At 41.6% G+C, this 17340-nt stretch overlaps 1 protein-coding gene across 1 annotated transcript in view; it reads right to left on the bottom strand.

The window, feature by feature from the left end:
• Window positions 1-17340, bottom strand: part of ube2z (ubiquitin-conjugating enzyme E2Z) — a 47499-nt gene that overhangs the window by 8174 nt on the left and 21985 nt on the right. The window contains 5 exon segments of the mRNA XM_043674794.2: window positions 484-574; window positions 3037-3149; window positions 6214-6325; window positions 6926-7113; window positions 7999-8071. Coding sequence (XP_043530729.2) covers window positions 484-574; window positions 3037-3149; window positions 6214-6325; window positions 6926-7113; window positions 7999-8071 — 577 coding nt within the window.

The raw sequence follows: 17340 nt of genomic DNA, 5'->3' as shown, positions 1-17340 counted from the left end.
TTGCGGGAAAAGCTCAGCAGGTCTGGCAGTTTGTGAACAGAAATCAGAGTTAACATTTTTGTTTGAGTGACCCTTCCTCAGAACTGGTACATAGAACCTGACCTTCAACTTTTGACTAATGTCACAGAAGCTGTGAAGTGGAAATAAACCTTGAGGAACACCAAAACAGTCCCTCCCAAAAATTTACAATCTCATTGCGAGGCTTCAAAATTGTCACAATCCTTCGAGTGGTCAGAGCGGGAGGACAGCTGTGGAGCTGTTCTAACTTGGACAGAGCTCTATGGAAGCCATTACTAGTGTCAGAGTTTGGGGACCCCATTGGGATCCTGACCCTCACCTAGAAAACCCTGCACCAGAAATTTGGAGCAGCATTTGTACGGAATACAGTTGCTACCTCAGGACAGGTAAGGTGGTGGTGCAGTACTTGATCACACCACGCTAGAGCAAGTGCAGAAGAGATGATGTTGATGATGATGATGATACCTGCATGGTTTGTCCCTGTAGATGAAGTCGGTCCTTACAAGACAGTTCATAGAAATCATAGAATTCCAGGAAAGATTTCTCCATCACACTTCTGAGTAGACAGCAAACATCACAACAGTTAACATTCATTAGATTTAACTGGTGAATATCTCAGCTTTGTCCATCAACTTTGAAATAAATTTTAACTTATGACAGTAAAATGCATCTTTCAGGTTTTATATTTTGAAACTTTTAGCCATATAGCAAATCTGACCACGTGAAAATGCTACTAACAGAAATGTTTAATAATTGATAATGGCCTTGTACTAAATCTTTTGAATAAGTCAGATAGAATCTTGCATTTTAATCCATTCTATTCAAAATTACAGATTTTAAATCTGCAATCACACTTTTCTGGTTATCAGTCAGAAGCCAGAATGAGCCATTTTTCACCAACTTCCTTTTCTCTAAATTAACTCAACCACAAGAGTCCAGAAAAGATTCATTGTGTTTTTGACTCCTACTCCCATGTAATAATAATGTAGTACCATTTGAGCTGAGGATCTAGATTATCCTCAACTTTCATTATTCATCACGAGTCCTCTAATATGCCAGAAACAGTTATGATGGTTGAAATCAGATATATGGTTTTGCTTACTTAACTTCATTTCGCAGATGATAAAGAAAGAAACACAACAAATAGAGATCATTTCACATTGATAAACTGCTTTTATCCCACCAAAATGCTTTATAATTGGTCTTCATACCTGTATGAAAGTAGGTGGGAGAATCCTGGAGGTTGTCAAGGTACAACTGTAGTTGCATTCTTTTGAAATACCTCTAAAACAGAGGAAGGATGTTGCGAGATATAGGAAAGGATTTGAGGTGGGTGCCAGTATCTGGAAGAGTTAGGAGCTTACTATGTAGGTACTATGCTGAAGATTATAGAGAGGTGCATTAGAAAAGCAGAGAGCATAAGCAGTGGAATGGGTTAGGAATGGAGTTGAATGATATTTCAGGAACTGGAAATGGACAGTTTCATTGTTAACTGTATTACGTGAAGTATAGCTTGTTGCTCACCTGGTGCTCAGGCTGGATACAGACCAATGCTTCGGCTGTTAAATTCCAGTCAGCGCATTTACATATAAAGGACAAAATTTGAGAATGGACATTTTATCTGTTCTATTCAACCGTGTTTGATATTCCTTTGAGACCTTAAATGGAAGGCAAGGATAGTGAAAGTTTGCTTTATCTAGTGTGAGGTTTAAAAATAGTGAAGATCTTCTCAAAACAGCCAGGGACTGCTTGCAGAAGGATGCCGATATCAAGAACATCTGCAAGAGCAATTGGCAGTCTGCTCATGAACAGGAGTGGGAAAAAAGTCAGAGATAAAAACCTCCTTCAATGAGCAATGCTAAAACCTTTCACTGATGGTTGAAACTTACTCTAAATCTTTTCTCCGGTGTACTGAATGCAAGCAGTTGGCTATTGACAAATTAGACATGCTATATTCTCTTTATAAACAGGCAAAATGTGTATTATATTGGAAATCATGTGTAATGTACAGCATCCTGCTTTTTGATTGTAATGTCAGTTACACTCAGTCAGTTATGCTCTCATACGAGCCAGAAGATTGTGCTCAAGTCACACCCAGACCGTTGAGCATAAAATCTAAGCTGACAACACAATATAGCGTTGAGAGAATTTACTGCATTATTTGAGAAGTCACTTTTCAGGCAGCACACTAAGCAAGGCAACAATATATTCAGATGGATGTCAAAGAGCTAGTAATCCAAGTCAAACAATAGGAGGTTTTCACTAGTGATCTGGCCAAAATTGATTGCTTCAACATCAATAGAGACCAAGGTAAGGCAGTTTTGTTGGATCTTGCTGTGCAAACTGACTGCCACATTAGCTTGTGTCACAGTGTCTGCACTTCTGATGTAATCAACAATGAAGACTTGAGATGCAAAGGCTGTGATACTAAGGGGCATTTTTTAAGGCGAGGGGGAAAGATTTAAAAGGGACCTGGGAGGCAATGTTTTCATACAGAGGGTGGTTCACATATGGAATGAATTGTCAGATGAAGTGGTGGATGCAGGTACAGTTACAATGTTTAAAAAACATTTGACAGGTAAATGAATAGGAAAGGTATAGAGGGCTATAGGCCAAACACTGGCAGGTGGACTAGTTTAGTTTCGGAAACTTGGTTGGCATGGATGAATTGGACTGAAGGATCTATTTCTGTGCTGTATGACTCTAAGTTATTCCACCTTGTCAAAACTAACCAGAATGCTAGTTAGAGATTGAAAACATTAAAATGTTGTTTTTTATTTAGACAGTTTGCCCATATTAACTGTCTGCCAAACTGCCCCTGGTTTAAATACAGCTGGCAATTCACTGGAAAAGTGCCTTTATAATGAGGGTTCAGTTATTCTCTACATCTACCTTCACCCATAACAACTATCCATAAACAACTCCTTCAGCAAGTAATTGAGAATTCTGAAAGGTTTCAGTGGGAAAGTGACAATATACCACAATAGTTAACAACTCATAATGCAATATGTGATTTACCTTAGTGCATCAGGACACAGACACTTGCCATCTAACATGTCGCAAACAGCTACTCTGATGGATTCATGCCTTATGCATTCGTTGTAATTTTTACTATCTCCAGGATGCCTCTCCTAAACAGTAAATAAAGTTTTATTTTACAATTTTATAAATGTGCACATATATATTTTAAAATATTTGTTGCACAGCACATAACCTCTGCATCTTGACATGGAATGAATTCTACCAGGTAGGATTTCAAAGGAGCCATTCCATACTGAGTCTTGTGACATATCTTCTGGTCAGTGAGTGCTGCTAGTCTTTTCAGTCACAGGACCAAAGTCATGGATTGTGGTCCTGTTCACTCTCCAAAGGGACAGTGTCAGCAGGAAGCATTCAGGATTACAATCTTTACCTTTTCCTCGGCAAATTGAGGCCAAGTGACATGTTCCTTCAGATAAAGGCTGGTTCGTAATCAAGAAAGTGCAAGCGTGGGCAAAGGTATGTAGATTAGAACAAAAAGTGTCCCTGTGTTTTGTGAATGGAAATGCATGCATCAACACTGGGAGAGATGTTGTTAAGGAAATGCTAGAAATCTCTCATGTGAATGACCAGTGAAACTAAGCCCATAAATGATAAACAGGATTTTCTTTGGCCTATTCTTGTGAAGACGTTAAGCATTTGAGAGAACACTTCTCAAACAGCTGCCCAAAGTTCCTTATCCACATGGTTACTTTTGACTTGAATCTAAAATCAGAGAGGTTATTCTTAAATTATATAGGACTTTGGTGAGCTTGCACTGTACAAAATAGATTGTGTACAGTATCAGCCTGCTTATTTAAGGAAGGGTGTAAGTGCATTGGAAACAATTCAGAGAAGGCAAAGGAGACTAATTCTGACTGGTTGTCTTAAGAGGCAAGACTCTAGGGTTCACTGGGGTTTATGAGATAATTTAACTAAAAATAGAAAAGATCCTGCGAGGTCTTGACTGGTAGATGCGGAAAGGATGCTTCCCCTCATGGAAGATTCTAGAACTATGGTGGCACAGTGAATAGCACTGCTGCCTCGTAGCACCAGGGATCTGGGTTCGATTCCCGCCTTGGGCAACTGTCTGTGTGGAGTTTGCACATTCTCCCTGTGTCTGCGTGGGTTTCCTCCGGGTGCTCCGGTTTCTTCCCACAATCCAAAGACGTGCAGGTCAGGTGAATTGGTCATGCTAAATTGCCCATAGTGTTAGGTGCATTAGTCAGGGGGAAATGGGTCTGGATGGAACCCTCCTTCGGAGACTCGGTGTGGACTTGTTGGGCAGAAGGGTCTGTTTCCACACTGTAGGAAATCTAATCTAAACTAAGGGTCACTTTAAAAATAAGGTTACCCCATTTAAGTGGAGAAGGGACATTTTCTTTCAAAGGATCATGAGTCTTTGGAAATCGCCTCAAATGGCGGTGCAAACAGAGTCCTTGAATCTTTTTAAGAAGTTAGTAAATTCTTGATTAGCAAGAGGCTGAAATGGGTAGGCAGAGTAATCAGATCAGTCACAATCTTACTGAATTGCAGTGTCAGATGTAAGAGTCTGAGTGGGCTACCCTGTTGCTAATTTGCAAGTTCATGAGAGCTCTGATAGTAGGTGATGATAGTATGATGTAAACTGACATATATTGCTAATTTACTGTAAGTCTGAGTTTCTGGTTTTTATAGAGTCATAGAGATACGGCATTTGACTTAGTAATCTGAGTTCTGCATGCATCTGAAGTCAGCAATTAATTTGTAAGTAATTCTGCAGCCACTTCTTTCAAATGTTTTTGAAATCAGACTTTGAGTGAATGGATTTGTGTGCTATACAAATTGTTTTTATTTTACCACTCAGCAATGTAAATAATGGGGCTTCAAGGCTTGTTAAAGTCTTTGGAACTTGTAAGCTTAAGGGAAACATCCATACTTTGGAGAGGGAGCCTTCAAGTTTCGGTTTTCACTGAGTTTTGAGCAGTCTGCAAAGTGCTTGTAATAGGATGCCATATAAACCAGTGTTGCTCAGAAGGAAAGGATACCTAGTGAATTACATTATTTTAGAGTGAAGAGGTAGTATTAGTCCCAGACCAAAATTAGTGAGATTGAAACCCCGAAGAAGCTACTTAAAGCTGAGTACATGTAAGCTCAGGTGTATGTTTGCTCCAGGAGGAAGCTGTGATTTCAGTCTAAAGGTTGAAGCCACAAGTGACTTAATCATACCAAAATGTTCGACTCAGGGACTCTGGTCCAAGCATTACATGAGTAGTACATTAGATACTGTACCAGCCATGTGTTTTGTGTACAATACAAAAGCTGCTTTGTTCCTTTCCAATTTATAGAGCAGTATTTTGGGATTAATTTGATTATATTTTCATTGTGGATTTAAAAATCTTTGTATCTGTATTATAAATTGATGGTTAGGTTTATTCTACCTATCTTCATGTCTTTTGTTAATAAACTTGTTGTTTACTGTCAAAGCAAAATCTGCAGCATTGTGTGCTTATGTTTCAGTAACAGACCACTGTTAAATCCAAAAGAAAACATGATCTATTAAGCCAAGTTTCAGTCAGGGATCTGATTGTCCAGCAATAATATCAGCTGAGATCACAACAACAGCTGTTTAACTTTAAGAGGTGCCACTTCATAAAATCATATCTTAAACTTGTGGGTGTTTCCTATGATATCACTGCATAGTGACTCAAACCATGAGGCTCTTTGCCAAACCAGAATATTAAGGCTAGAAACCATGTTGATCGGCATGAGGAGCTGTCACATCCTCTATGTTTCAATACAACATTAATACAATTACAGACACAGAATGTTTCAAAACTGCAGATTAGTTCTGAAGCTCAGATAGACAAAAATGTTTTATTCAAAGTTTGTCAAGCATACAGCTGCATTCCTTTGACACATCCCAGTTCCATGGAGATTACCAAGAATTCCTGAACACATAGCATTTGTGTTACACACAGCAGAGGAAAAATCCATTTCGCCCAAATGATTTATTGTCCACACAAACCTGTTTCTACTCTTCTTTATCTAACCTTGTCAGCAGTTCCTTAAGTTCTTTCTTCCTCGTGTACTTATCCACTTCCCCTCGCAAGCAAAAAGCTTTACTTGTAAAATCAAAACCACAACTGCAAAAGCACATCTCAAAGTTCACCAATATTAACAAGTACTTCAGCTCACCTGTTCAAAACCTGGTTCATTGTGATATGGGTTCTCAGTCATAAGGGACTGAATGGATATGAGTACAGAAGAGATGCTTTGGGCTGGGCTCCAGGCAGGCCCTGTCCACGTGCTTCAAAAAAAAATATCGCCTTAGAACAGAGCAGAACTTAGTACAGCAACAGACTAATGATAATTCCAATCCATCCCAATATATGAAATGAACATTCATTTCACTTTTCAGTCACACATACAAAACATAGGATTTCTTAAGTCGTCACCTCTTAAAAATGCATGGGCTTGAATGGGTACTCCATGTAGATTTAACCTAAACATCATTGCCTGTACACACACAGATCATGACACTGCTAAGATATCCTGAATAGGACTAAGATGTAATTGCACATTCATTCATTAAAATGCATAAAGCTTTAAAGAAGTTTGCACCTGTGATGCACAAGTTTTTGCACTGTGCTTGTGAAATTATACAGCTTGCATAATAGCAGTGTCTCTGCATATCCCAGTCTCCCAATACATTTCTTTGAAACATCAAAAAGCTTTTTATAATTTGACACAAAATTAGAGATGGGTTTCATGAGGAGGGGAGGGGAGGGCAACATGAATCATGACTTTTGCCTTTATTCGTAGTTTATAGGCCAGCCCAGAAATTAACCCACAAACCATTAGTTTATATGTACGGCACAACCCAGGTTATGATTTAATCTGTGCATACCCAAGGATGCTGAGGCAAACTTTGCCATTCCGGTAGAAGTTTGGGTTAAACCGCACAGTGTTGTTTCCAGTTGTCATGAGCTTGACCCTTGGTGGATGGATTGGATAGTCAGGAGGACAGCGAAAGAGAAAAAGGAAAAACCCTCCTTCGTAAGGTGTATCAAAGGGTCCTGTAATTAGTGCGTGAATCTGTAGGGGGAAAAGAAAAAAGAAGAAAACAAACAGCTTCAATCAGAAACTTCTACAGACCTTACCTGGCCTGCAGGTCAAAGTTCAAGTGTACAACAGCAGTGCAGTGGCAGTGTCCCTACTTCTGGGCCAGAAGCTCCATGTTCAAGCCCCAATTGCTCCTGACATGTCCTACTGTATCTGAACACACTGATTAAACATACCGATTAGAGTGGAATACACTAAACTGTGCCAATCAAGCCAGTTTCTTATTGCACAATTGGGCATTCAAATTTCTATAACCTTAATTGTTGACCTTGCTATGCATTTTACAAATAATTGACTGGAGCACGTTAGGATAAAGCAGGAAGGATAAGGGCTCAATTCTGCTATTTCAAGACCTCGGGCCTTGGAATTGCTGGGGAAAATAAGGGAAGAAGGGAGAGGAACTGGATATCAGCTCGGATTCCACCCCCAAAAATTTTTTCATAAGTGATTTGCTTATTGGGGAAATTCTACATTCAAACATCTATACAAGCATACATACAAGTTAGGAGCAAAAACAAACCATGCAAAACCTTTAAGCCTGCTTCGTTCAGTAAGATTAAGGCTGTTAGTGTTTTGAATCCCCATCTACCCTCAATAACCTGATTCCCCCGCCTAACAAGAATCTATTCCCCTCAGCCTTAAGAACATTCAATGATATTGCCTCCACCACCTTCTGCAGCAGAATGTTCCAAAAATATGTAACTCAGGAAACTTTTTGCATCTTTGCTCTGTAATGGGCAAATTAAAACAATGCCCACTTGTTCAGAACTCACCCACAAAAGGAAACATCCTCTCCAAGTTCATCTTGTCAAGACTATTCAGGATCTTATCTAATTAGGTACTACTCTTCAGTCTCACCTTAGTCATATCTTGTGGGTCTGGGACAACAAACATCCCGGGCGGAGGTTCTTTGTAAATAGACATGATATCCCTGAAAGACAAAATGAAGCACAATATTAAAATATGTTCAGTATTAAACTTGCAATAAAATGGAAGCAAATTACAACTTGCTCAAACATTCCAATAAAATTCCAAACTCTTGATCACTACCATCTAGAGGGATTAGGGATAGTAGATACATGACCTGCAAGTTCCTCTCAAGCCACTCTGGTGAAGCAAATCCTGACTAGAAATATACTGTCATTTGTTCAGTATTGTAGGGTCAAAATCCTGGAACTGCCTTCCTAACAGCAGAGCCAAGTGCTGAGGGTCTACCTAAAGCACATTGATCATAGCCAATCAAGAAGGTCACTCCCCACCTCCTTCATCAGCACAGGCTCAGGCATTAAATGTTAGCCAAGCTCATGACACCCATCGCCTACAAGTGAATTAAAAAATTACACAGAGGCGTAAGAAGAATGGATGTAGAGATGGAATTTCCACTTCACCTCTCCTGAAGACCTTGACTTGAAGCACAATTCTGAGGCTCCTGCAGTCCCCTACGTGATGGTTTTTGCGACCATTCTTATATTAGCGCGAAATGCCTATTCCACTGTGGGAGGCACATAATCAGGTCTCATCTTAGTGTGATCAGGTGATTATACATGCAATTGCCAACATGTCAATCACTTGCTAAGCAAGCCATTCTAGTGAGCCAGAGAGAAGTTCATTTGGATGCAATTAAAAATCCATAACCATTTAGCAAACTATTGATTAGGCAGTACTAGAGTGGAGTCATCAAATCAATTGACAAAGTCATCATTATTTAATTATATACACTGAAAATTCTGAAGATCTATCCTAGTTCATTTCCCTGCCTAGGAAGACAGCACACCTTTAAAGTCATAATTTAATAGAAATTGGAAAAATAAATCAAGAGAGTTAACAATTGTATAAAGCTGAATGTAGAAATGTCCAAAAGTCAATTCAAAGGAATCAAAGGGTATGGGGAGAAGGTGGGAACACAGTACTGAGTTCAATGATCAGCTGTGATCATAATTAATGGTGGAACAAGCTCAAATGATGAACTCCTACTCCTATTTTGTATGTTCCATACCCCAGACAACTTCAGAGACTCTTGACCTACAGGTCAGAACATAACACTGCTAAATTTTTAATTAAAGCAAACTACAATTGGAAATGATTGTGGAATCTTCAGGGGCCCATTTCCGTGCCCATGTTTCGAATTTACAGTGTACAGAGGTTAAGAGACATGTTGGATTATAGCCAGGTAAGTGCAAAGTTCGTACATTTTCAGAGGACCATTGCAGGTGGCGTCAGTCCAAATGAGTCATAGAGATGTACAGCATGGAAACAGACACTTCGGTCCAACCTGTCCACGCCGACCAGATATCCCAACCCAATCTAGTCCCACCTGTCAGCACCCGGCCCATATCCCTCCAAACCCTTCCTATTCATATACCCATCCAAATGCCTCTTAAATGTTGCAATTGTAGCAGCCTCCACCACTTCGTCTGGCAGCTCATTCCATATACATATCATCCTATGCGTGAAAAAGTTGCCCCTTAGGTCTCTTTTATATCTTTCCCCTCTCACCCTAAACCTATGCCCTTTAGTTCTGGACTCCCCGACTCCAGGGAAAAGACTTTGCCTACTTACCCTTTCCATGCCCCTCATAATTTTGAAAACCTCTATGAGGTCACCCCCCAGCCTCTGACGCTCCAGGGGAAACAGCCCCAGCCTGTTCAGCTTCTCCCTATAGCTCAAATCCTTCAACCCTGGCAACATCCTTGTAAATCTTTTCTGAACACTTTCTAGTATCTTTCAGATAGGAAGGAGACCAGAATTGCACGCAATATTCCAACAGTGGCCTAACCAATGTCCTGTACAGCGCAACATGACCTCCCAACTCCTGTATTCAATACTCTGACCAATAAAGGAAAGCTTACCAAATGCCTTCTTCACTATCCTATCTACCTGCGACTCCACTTTCAAGGAGCTATGAACCTGCACTCCAAGGTCTCTTTGTTCAGCAACACTCCCTCAGACCTTACCATTAAGTGTATAAGTCCTGCTAAGATTTGCTTTCCCAAAATCCAGCACCTTGCATTTATCTGAATTAAAGCTGAAAATGTGTTGTTGGAAAAGCGCAGCAGGTCAGGCAGCAACCAGGGAACAGGAGAATCGACGTTTCGGGCATAAGCCCTTCTTCAGGATTAAACTCCATCTGTCACCTCTCAGCCCTTTGGACCATTTGGTTGAGATCCTGTTGTAATCTGAGGTAACCCTCTTTGCTGTCCATTACACCTCCAATTTTGGTGTCATCTGCAAACTTACTAAGTTTCTTTACTTTACTTACCATGGGGCTTCTCTCACTCATCACCCAAGGACTAGTAACTCAGTAGACAAGTTGCTGCTGTTGAAAGTTAGTAAATCAAAGGTTGGGAGCACTGTGCAGCTTCAGGCACCTTATGAAAGGAGCGGTCAAGCCTTTGGACATGTTAAGTCCCTGTTTTTTTTTTACTGTTCAGTGATTTTTGCTGCTATTATATTCCATGATGCATTCTGTTTCTCAAAAGCAGAAGAACCATTTTTCCTCAAGTTGCAAATTCTGTGCTTCTCTTGAGACAGAAAAAATTTGAATATAGATACAAACCAGGAGGCGCAGACACACCATCCTCGAGTCTGCCCAATAAATAAGACTGTGATTAATCTGAGTGTAAGGTCAACTCCATATTCCAGACTACTCCATTAACCTGCTCACCCTTTGTTTATTAAGAATCTAAGAACGTTCAAAGACTTTTCTTTCATCACATTTTGACAAATGGAGCTCTAAAGATTCATAACCCGGAGAAAAGATTCCTCATCTCTCTCTTTAATGGACAACCCCCTTTTATAAAAAAGAACCCCAGTTTAAGATTCTTCCACAAGAGAAAACCTGTTAAGATAGACTCCTGATCTAAATATCCCAACTTATTTTATCAGAACACATTGATTAGTGGAACTCCCTAATCAGGCAGGCTGTGGCTGCCACCATTTTCTTAAGCTCAGTGGAGGTGTGGGGAGTGGGGCTTGTCAAGTCTCAAGAGTGCAGCTCCCCATCGCTTCAACTCTGCTTGCCCCAGTTCAGCGTTCAGTTGACCTTGCTGGTGCTGCCTTTAAGAATTTAATGCTTTTCAGTGGGACATTTCTCATTCGTCAAGAACATAGGTTTATTCTATGCGATATCGCCACTAAAATCAGTCCTCTCACCCTTAAGGAATAAGGGTCCAGGTGCAGTTTCACCAAGGCCATGAAGAATTTTAACAATGCGCCCTATTGTACATTGGCTCGCACCCCTGTCACAAAACAGGACAACACATAGTACTTGCCTTCTTAATTGCTTGCTGTAAATGTTTGCTCACTTCCTGTAGGAACATAAAATCACCCAAAATTCCTGTATTTACAAGTCTCTCACTGTTTTAAAGCAGAATTCTGCTTTTCTGTCCAGCCCAACAAGGTGGATAATTTCACACCTTCACACAGTTTTCCCAGCTAACTGCTCCATATGCCTTTAGAGCTTGTGTGTGTCCTCCACGTAGCTTTATTTATCATTGTAGCACATTTTCTCTCTGCCAGAAGGTTGTGGGTTCAAGGTAATTCAAGATGGAGGACAGGAAAAAATATGTGGTTGCAAGAGCTGCTCCTTTATTGGAGGTATTTTCAGTGTTGGAGCTGATTTCCTCGAATTCTAAGAGTAGAAATTATTGCATTGTAAGCTGATGCATTGTTTTGGAACTTTGGAAAAAAAATTAAAACAATGGCAATGTAATAAGGAGGAAGATAGACAAAAGCAGTGACCACATGGGGAGTGAACCTGCACTGCTGTCTGAACTAACAGTAACCTGCACAGGTAACTGCCTCTGCTGTCTGGTTTCAAGTATCTCTGGACATCAGAGTTTGTCAGAGAAAAATTAACAAACAGTGAAATTCACAGCTGACCTTGGAGAAATTGGTGTATGAGAGCTCACAGGAGGACAGCAGCTAAATGGCTTTTTAACATGTAACCGAACTGTTTATTTGTAAATATACATTAGCGAGTAGCGTGGGCCTTTTATTTGACTATATGTTTATTGAGATCGGTCTCTTGATTAAACTTTAAAAATATAAAACACAAGTATCAAGTTAGTCTGGAGGAGTGTTTTTTTTTAAGAGCAGTAGGACTGTGTTATTTTCTGGGTCTGTAAATTGTTAAGGTGCAAAGATAGCCTTTAGTAGAGTGATGTGCTCTTCCTGTCGGAAGTGGGACATTAGAGAAAGTTTCCACATTACTGATGATTATGTCTGCAGGAAGATTGGTTGGTTCTGTATCATATCAGATCACGGATCAGTTGGTGCAGCAGTTAAAGGCAATGAAGAATTCACAGGAGCTAGGGGGTGTGTTAGATGGCGGTTGCAGGTAGGTGATAAATCACAGATACAGTCAGGTAGATGGGTTACCTCCAGGCAAGATAGAAGAGGGAGACAGGTCTTTCAGGAATCTCTTGTGGCTTTCCCTACCTCAAAGAAGTATGCTATTTTGGAAAATGCATAAAGTTAAAAATCACACAACACCAGATTACAGTCCAACAGATTTATTTGGAAGAACTAGCTGTCGGAGCTCCTTCATCAGGTAGTTGTGGAGTATAAGATCGTAAGACACAATTTATAGCAAAAGTTTACAGTGTGATGCAACTGGAATTATATAGAGTCAGAGAGTCATAGAGATGTACAGCATGCAAACAGACCCTTCGGTCCAACTCATCCATGCCGACCAGATATCCCAACTCAATTACACCCACCAGTCAGCACCCGGCCCATATCCCTCCAAACTCTTCCTATTCATATACCCATCCAGATACCTTTTAAATGTTGCAATTGTACCAGACGCCACCTCTTCCTCTGGCAGCTCATTCCATACACGTACCTCCTGAGTGAAAATGTTGCCCCTTAGGTCTCTTTTATATCTTTCCCCTCTCATCCTAAACCTATGACCTCTAGTTCTGGACACCCCCACCCAGGGAAAAGACTTTGTCTATTTATCCCATCCATGCCCCTCATGATTTTATAAACCTCTATAAGGTCACACCTCAGCCTCCGACGCTCCAGGGAAAACAGCCCCAGCCTATTCAGCCTCTCCCTATAGCTCAAATCCTCCAACCCAGGCAACATCCTTGTAAGCCTTTTCTGAATCCTTTCAAGTTTCACAACATCCTTCCGGTAAGGAGACCAGATTTGCATGCAATATTCCAACAGTGGCCTAACCAATGTCTTGTTTAGCTACAACATGACCTCCCAACTCCTGTACTCAATACTCTGACCAATAAAGGAAAGCATAGCAAACGCCTTCTTCACTATCCTATTTATCTGCAACTCCACTTTCAAGGAGCTATGAACCTGCACTCCAAGGTCTCTTTGTTCAGCAACACTCCCTAGGACCTTACCATTAAGTGTATAAGTCCTGCTAAAATTTGCTTTCCCAAAATGCAGCACCTCGCATTTATCTGAATTAAACTCCATCTGCCACTTCTCAGCCCATTGGCCCATCTGGTCAAGATCCTGTTGTAATCTGAGGTAACCTTCTTTGTTGTCCACTACACCTCCAATTTTGGTGTCAGCAAACTTACTAACTAGACCTCTTATGCTCACATCCAAATCATTTATATAAATGATAAAAAGTAGTGGACCCAGCACCGATCCTTGTGGCACTCCACTGGTCACATGCTTCCAGTTTGTAAAACAAGCCTCCACCACCACCCTGTGTCTTCTATCTTTGAGCCAGTTCTGTTTCCAAATGGCTAGTTCTCACTGTATTCCATGAGATTTAACCTTGCTAACCAGTTTCCTATGGGGAACCTTATCAAATGCCTGACTGAAGTCCATTTAGATTACATCCACTGCTCTGCCCTTATCAATCCTCTTTGTTACTTCTTCAAAAAACTCAATCAAGTTTGTGAGACATGATTTCCCATGCACAAAGCCATGCTGACTATCGCTAATCAGTCCTTGCCTTTTGAAATACATGTACATCCTGTCCTGCAGGATTCCCAAAGATTCGCCAAAGTGGCACGGTGGCACAGTGGTTAGCACTGCTGCCTCACAGCGCCAGAGACCCGGGTTCATTTCCCGCCTCAGGCGACTGACTGTGTGGAGTTTGCACGTTCTCCCCGTGTCTGCGTGGGTTTCCTCCGGGTGCTCCGGTTTCCTCCCACAGTCCAAAGATGTGCAGGGTCAGGTGAATTGGCCGTACTAAATTGCCCGTAGTGTTAGGTAAGGGGTAAATGTAGGGGTATGAGTGGGTTTCGCTTCGGCGGGTCGGTGTGGACTTGTTGGGCCGAAGGGCCTGTTTCCACACTGTAATCTAATCTAATCTAATTTCAGAAGTGTGTTAGTTATTGGGGACTCAATAGTCAGAGGCTCAGATAAAAGACTTGTTGGGAACGAACGATACTCGCGGTTGGTGTGTTGACTCCCAGGTGCCATGGTCCGTGATGTCTCGGATCATATCTTTGGGGTCCTGAAGAGAGAGGGTGACCAGCCGCAAGTCGTGGTCCATGTAGGTACCAAAGACATAGGTAGAAAGAGGGACAGGGATGTAAGGCAGGATTTCAGGGAGCTAGGGTGGAAGCTGTTGCTAAAACAAACAGATATTATCTCTGGTTTATTACCCGTGCCATGTGATAGCGAGGCAAGGAATAGGGAGAGATATCAGCTGAACATGTGGCTGCAAAGATGGTGCAGGAGGGAGGGTTTCAGGTACTTGGATAATTGGGGCTCATTCTGGGGAAGGTGGGACCTGTATAAACACGACGGTCTTCACTTGAACCAGAGGGGTACTAATATCCTGGGTGGGAAATTTGCTGGTGCTATTCGGGTGGGTTTAAACTAGCTCAGCAGGGGAATGGGAACCAGAGGTGCAGTTGCAGTGCACAGGAGGATGAGAGTAGGAAGGACAGGGACAGGATTTCAGGGTCATAGGAATGTGCTGGCAGACAACAAACTGTTTGAAGTGTGTCTACTTCAACGCCAGAAGTATCCGAAATAAGTTAGATGAGCATGGATAGGTACCTGGGACCAGCATGGATAGGTACCTAGGACTTCGATGTTCTGGCCATTTCGGAGACATGGATAGAGCAAGGTGAGGAATGGATGTTGCAGGTTCCAGGGTTTAGATCTTTCATTAAGAACAGGCAAGGCGATAAAAGAGGGGGAGGTGTGGCCTTCTTAGTCAAGGATAGTATAATGGTGGCTGAGAGAACTTTTGGCGAGGACTTGTCGACTGAGGTAGTGTGGGCTGAGGTTAGAAACAGGAGAGGAGAAGTCACACTGCTTGGAGTTTTTTTATAGGCCTCTGCAGAGTTCCAGGGAGGTGGAAGAGAGGATTAGTAAAATTATTCTGGGTAGGAGCGAAAGGAACAGGGTGGTCATTATGGGGGACTTTAACTTCCCCAATATTGACTGGAAATGCCATAACTCTAGTACGTCGGATAGATCAGTTTTTGTCCAATCTGTACAGGAGGGTTTCCTGACACAGTATGTCGAAGGGCCGACAAGAGGGGAGGGCATACTGGATCTGGTGCTTGGTAATGAACCAGGCCAGGTGTTTGATTTAGTTATAGGTGAGCACTTTGGAGAGTGACCATAATTGAGTTATGTTCAGTTTAGTGATGGAAAGGGATTGGTACATGCCACAGGTCAAGAGTTATCGATGGGGTGAGGGCAATTATAATACGATTAGGCAAGAATTAGGATGCATTCAATGAGGTAGCAAAATGCAGGGGATGCAGACACTGGAAATGTGGAGCTGGTTTAAGGAACAGATATTGCATGTCCTTGATAGCTATGTCCCTGTCAGGAAGGGAGGAAGTGATAAGATAAGGGAACCGTGATTTACTACAGAAATTGCATCTCGTGTTAAGCAGAAGAAGGAGGCTTATGTGTTGATGAGGCAAGATGGTTCAGATGAGGTCATGGAGAGTTACAGATCAGCTAGGAAGGATTTAAAGAGAGAGTTAAGAGCAAAGAGAGGACACAAGCAGCCTTTAGCAAACAGAATAAAGGAGAACCCTAAAGCTTTCTATAGGTATGTGAGGAATAAAAGGATGATTGGGGTAGGAATATGCCCAGTTAAAGACAGAAGTGGGAAGTTGAGTGTGGACCCTGTGGAGATTGGAGAGGTGCTAAACGAACATTTCTCATCAGTTTTCACTCAGGAAAAGGAGAACATTGTAGAGGAGAAGAATGAGGTATGAGATATTAGACTAGAAAAGATTGAGGTTAGTTACGAACAGGTGTTATCAATTCTAGGAGTGAAAGTAGACAAGTCCCCTGGGCCAGATGGGATTTATCTGAGGATTCTCTGGGTCACTAGGGAGGAGATAGCAGAGCCTTTGGCTTTGATATTTGAGTCGTCATTGTCTACAGGTTTAGTACCAGAGGACTGGAGGATTGCAAATGTTGTGCCCTTGTTCAAGAAGGGCAGTAGAAATGACCCAGGTAATTATAGACCAGTGAGCCTTACTTCTGCTGTAGGAAAGGTTTTGGAAAGGATTATAAGAGATAGGATTTATAATAATCTAGCAAGCAACAATTTGATTTCAGATAGTCAACATGGTTTCATCAAAGGCAGGTCGTGTCTCACAAACCTCTGAGTTTTTTTGAGAAGGTGACCAAGCACGTAGATGAGGGTAGGGCAGTTGACATCGTATACATGGACTTCAGCAAAGCCTTTGATGAGGTTCCACATGGTAGGCTGTTGGAGAAAATGCAGAGGCATGGAATTGAGAGTGATTCAGCATTTTGGATTAGAAACTGGCTTTCTGAAAGAAGACAGTGAGTGGTGGTGGATGGAAAATATTCAGCCTGGAGTCCGGTTACTAGTGGTGTGCCACAAAGATCTGTTTTGGGACCACTGCTGTTTGTCATTTTTATAAATGACTTAGACGAAGGCATAGGTGGGTGGATTAGAACATTTGCAGACGACACTAAAGTCGGTGGAGTAGTGGACAGTTTGGAAGAACGTTATAGGTTGCAGGGGGATTTGGATAAACTGCAGAATTGGGCTGAGAGGTGGCAAATGGAGTTCAATGCAGCTAAATGTGAGGTGATGCATTTTGGGAAGTATAATAGGAAGGCAGACTACTGGGTCAATGGAAAGATTCTTGGTAGTGTGGATGTGCAGCGGGATCTTGGAGTCCATGTACACAGATTCCTGAAAGTTGCCACCCATGTGGATAGTGCTGTTATGAAGGCATACTGTGTTAGGTTTCACTCGTATAGGGA

The sequence above is a fragment of the Chiloscyllium plagiosum genome, unplaced genomic scaffold, assembly GCF_037043375.1.
Source record: "Chiloscyllium plagiosum isolate Xiang-an unplaced genomic scaffold, Cpla_swu_hap1 HiC_scaffold_32, whole genome shotgun sequence".
Taxonomy (NCBI): Eukaryota; Metazoa; Chordata; class Chondrichthyes; order Orectolobiformes; family Hemiscylliidae; genus Chiloscyllium; species Chiloscyllium plagiosum.
Note: the sequence above shows the minus strand (reverse complement) of the source record. Positions and strands in the feature narration are given on the sequence as shown.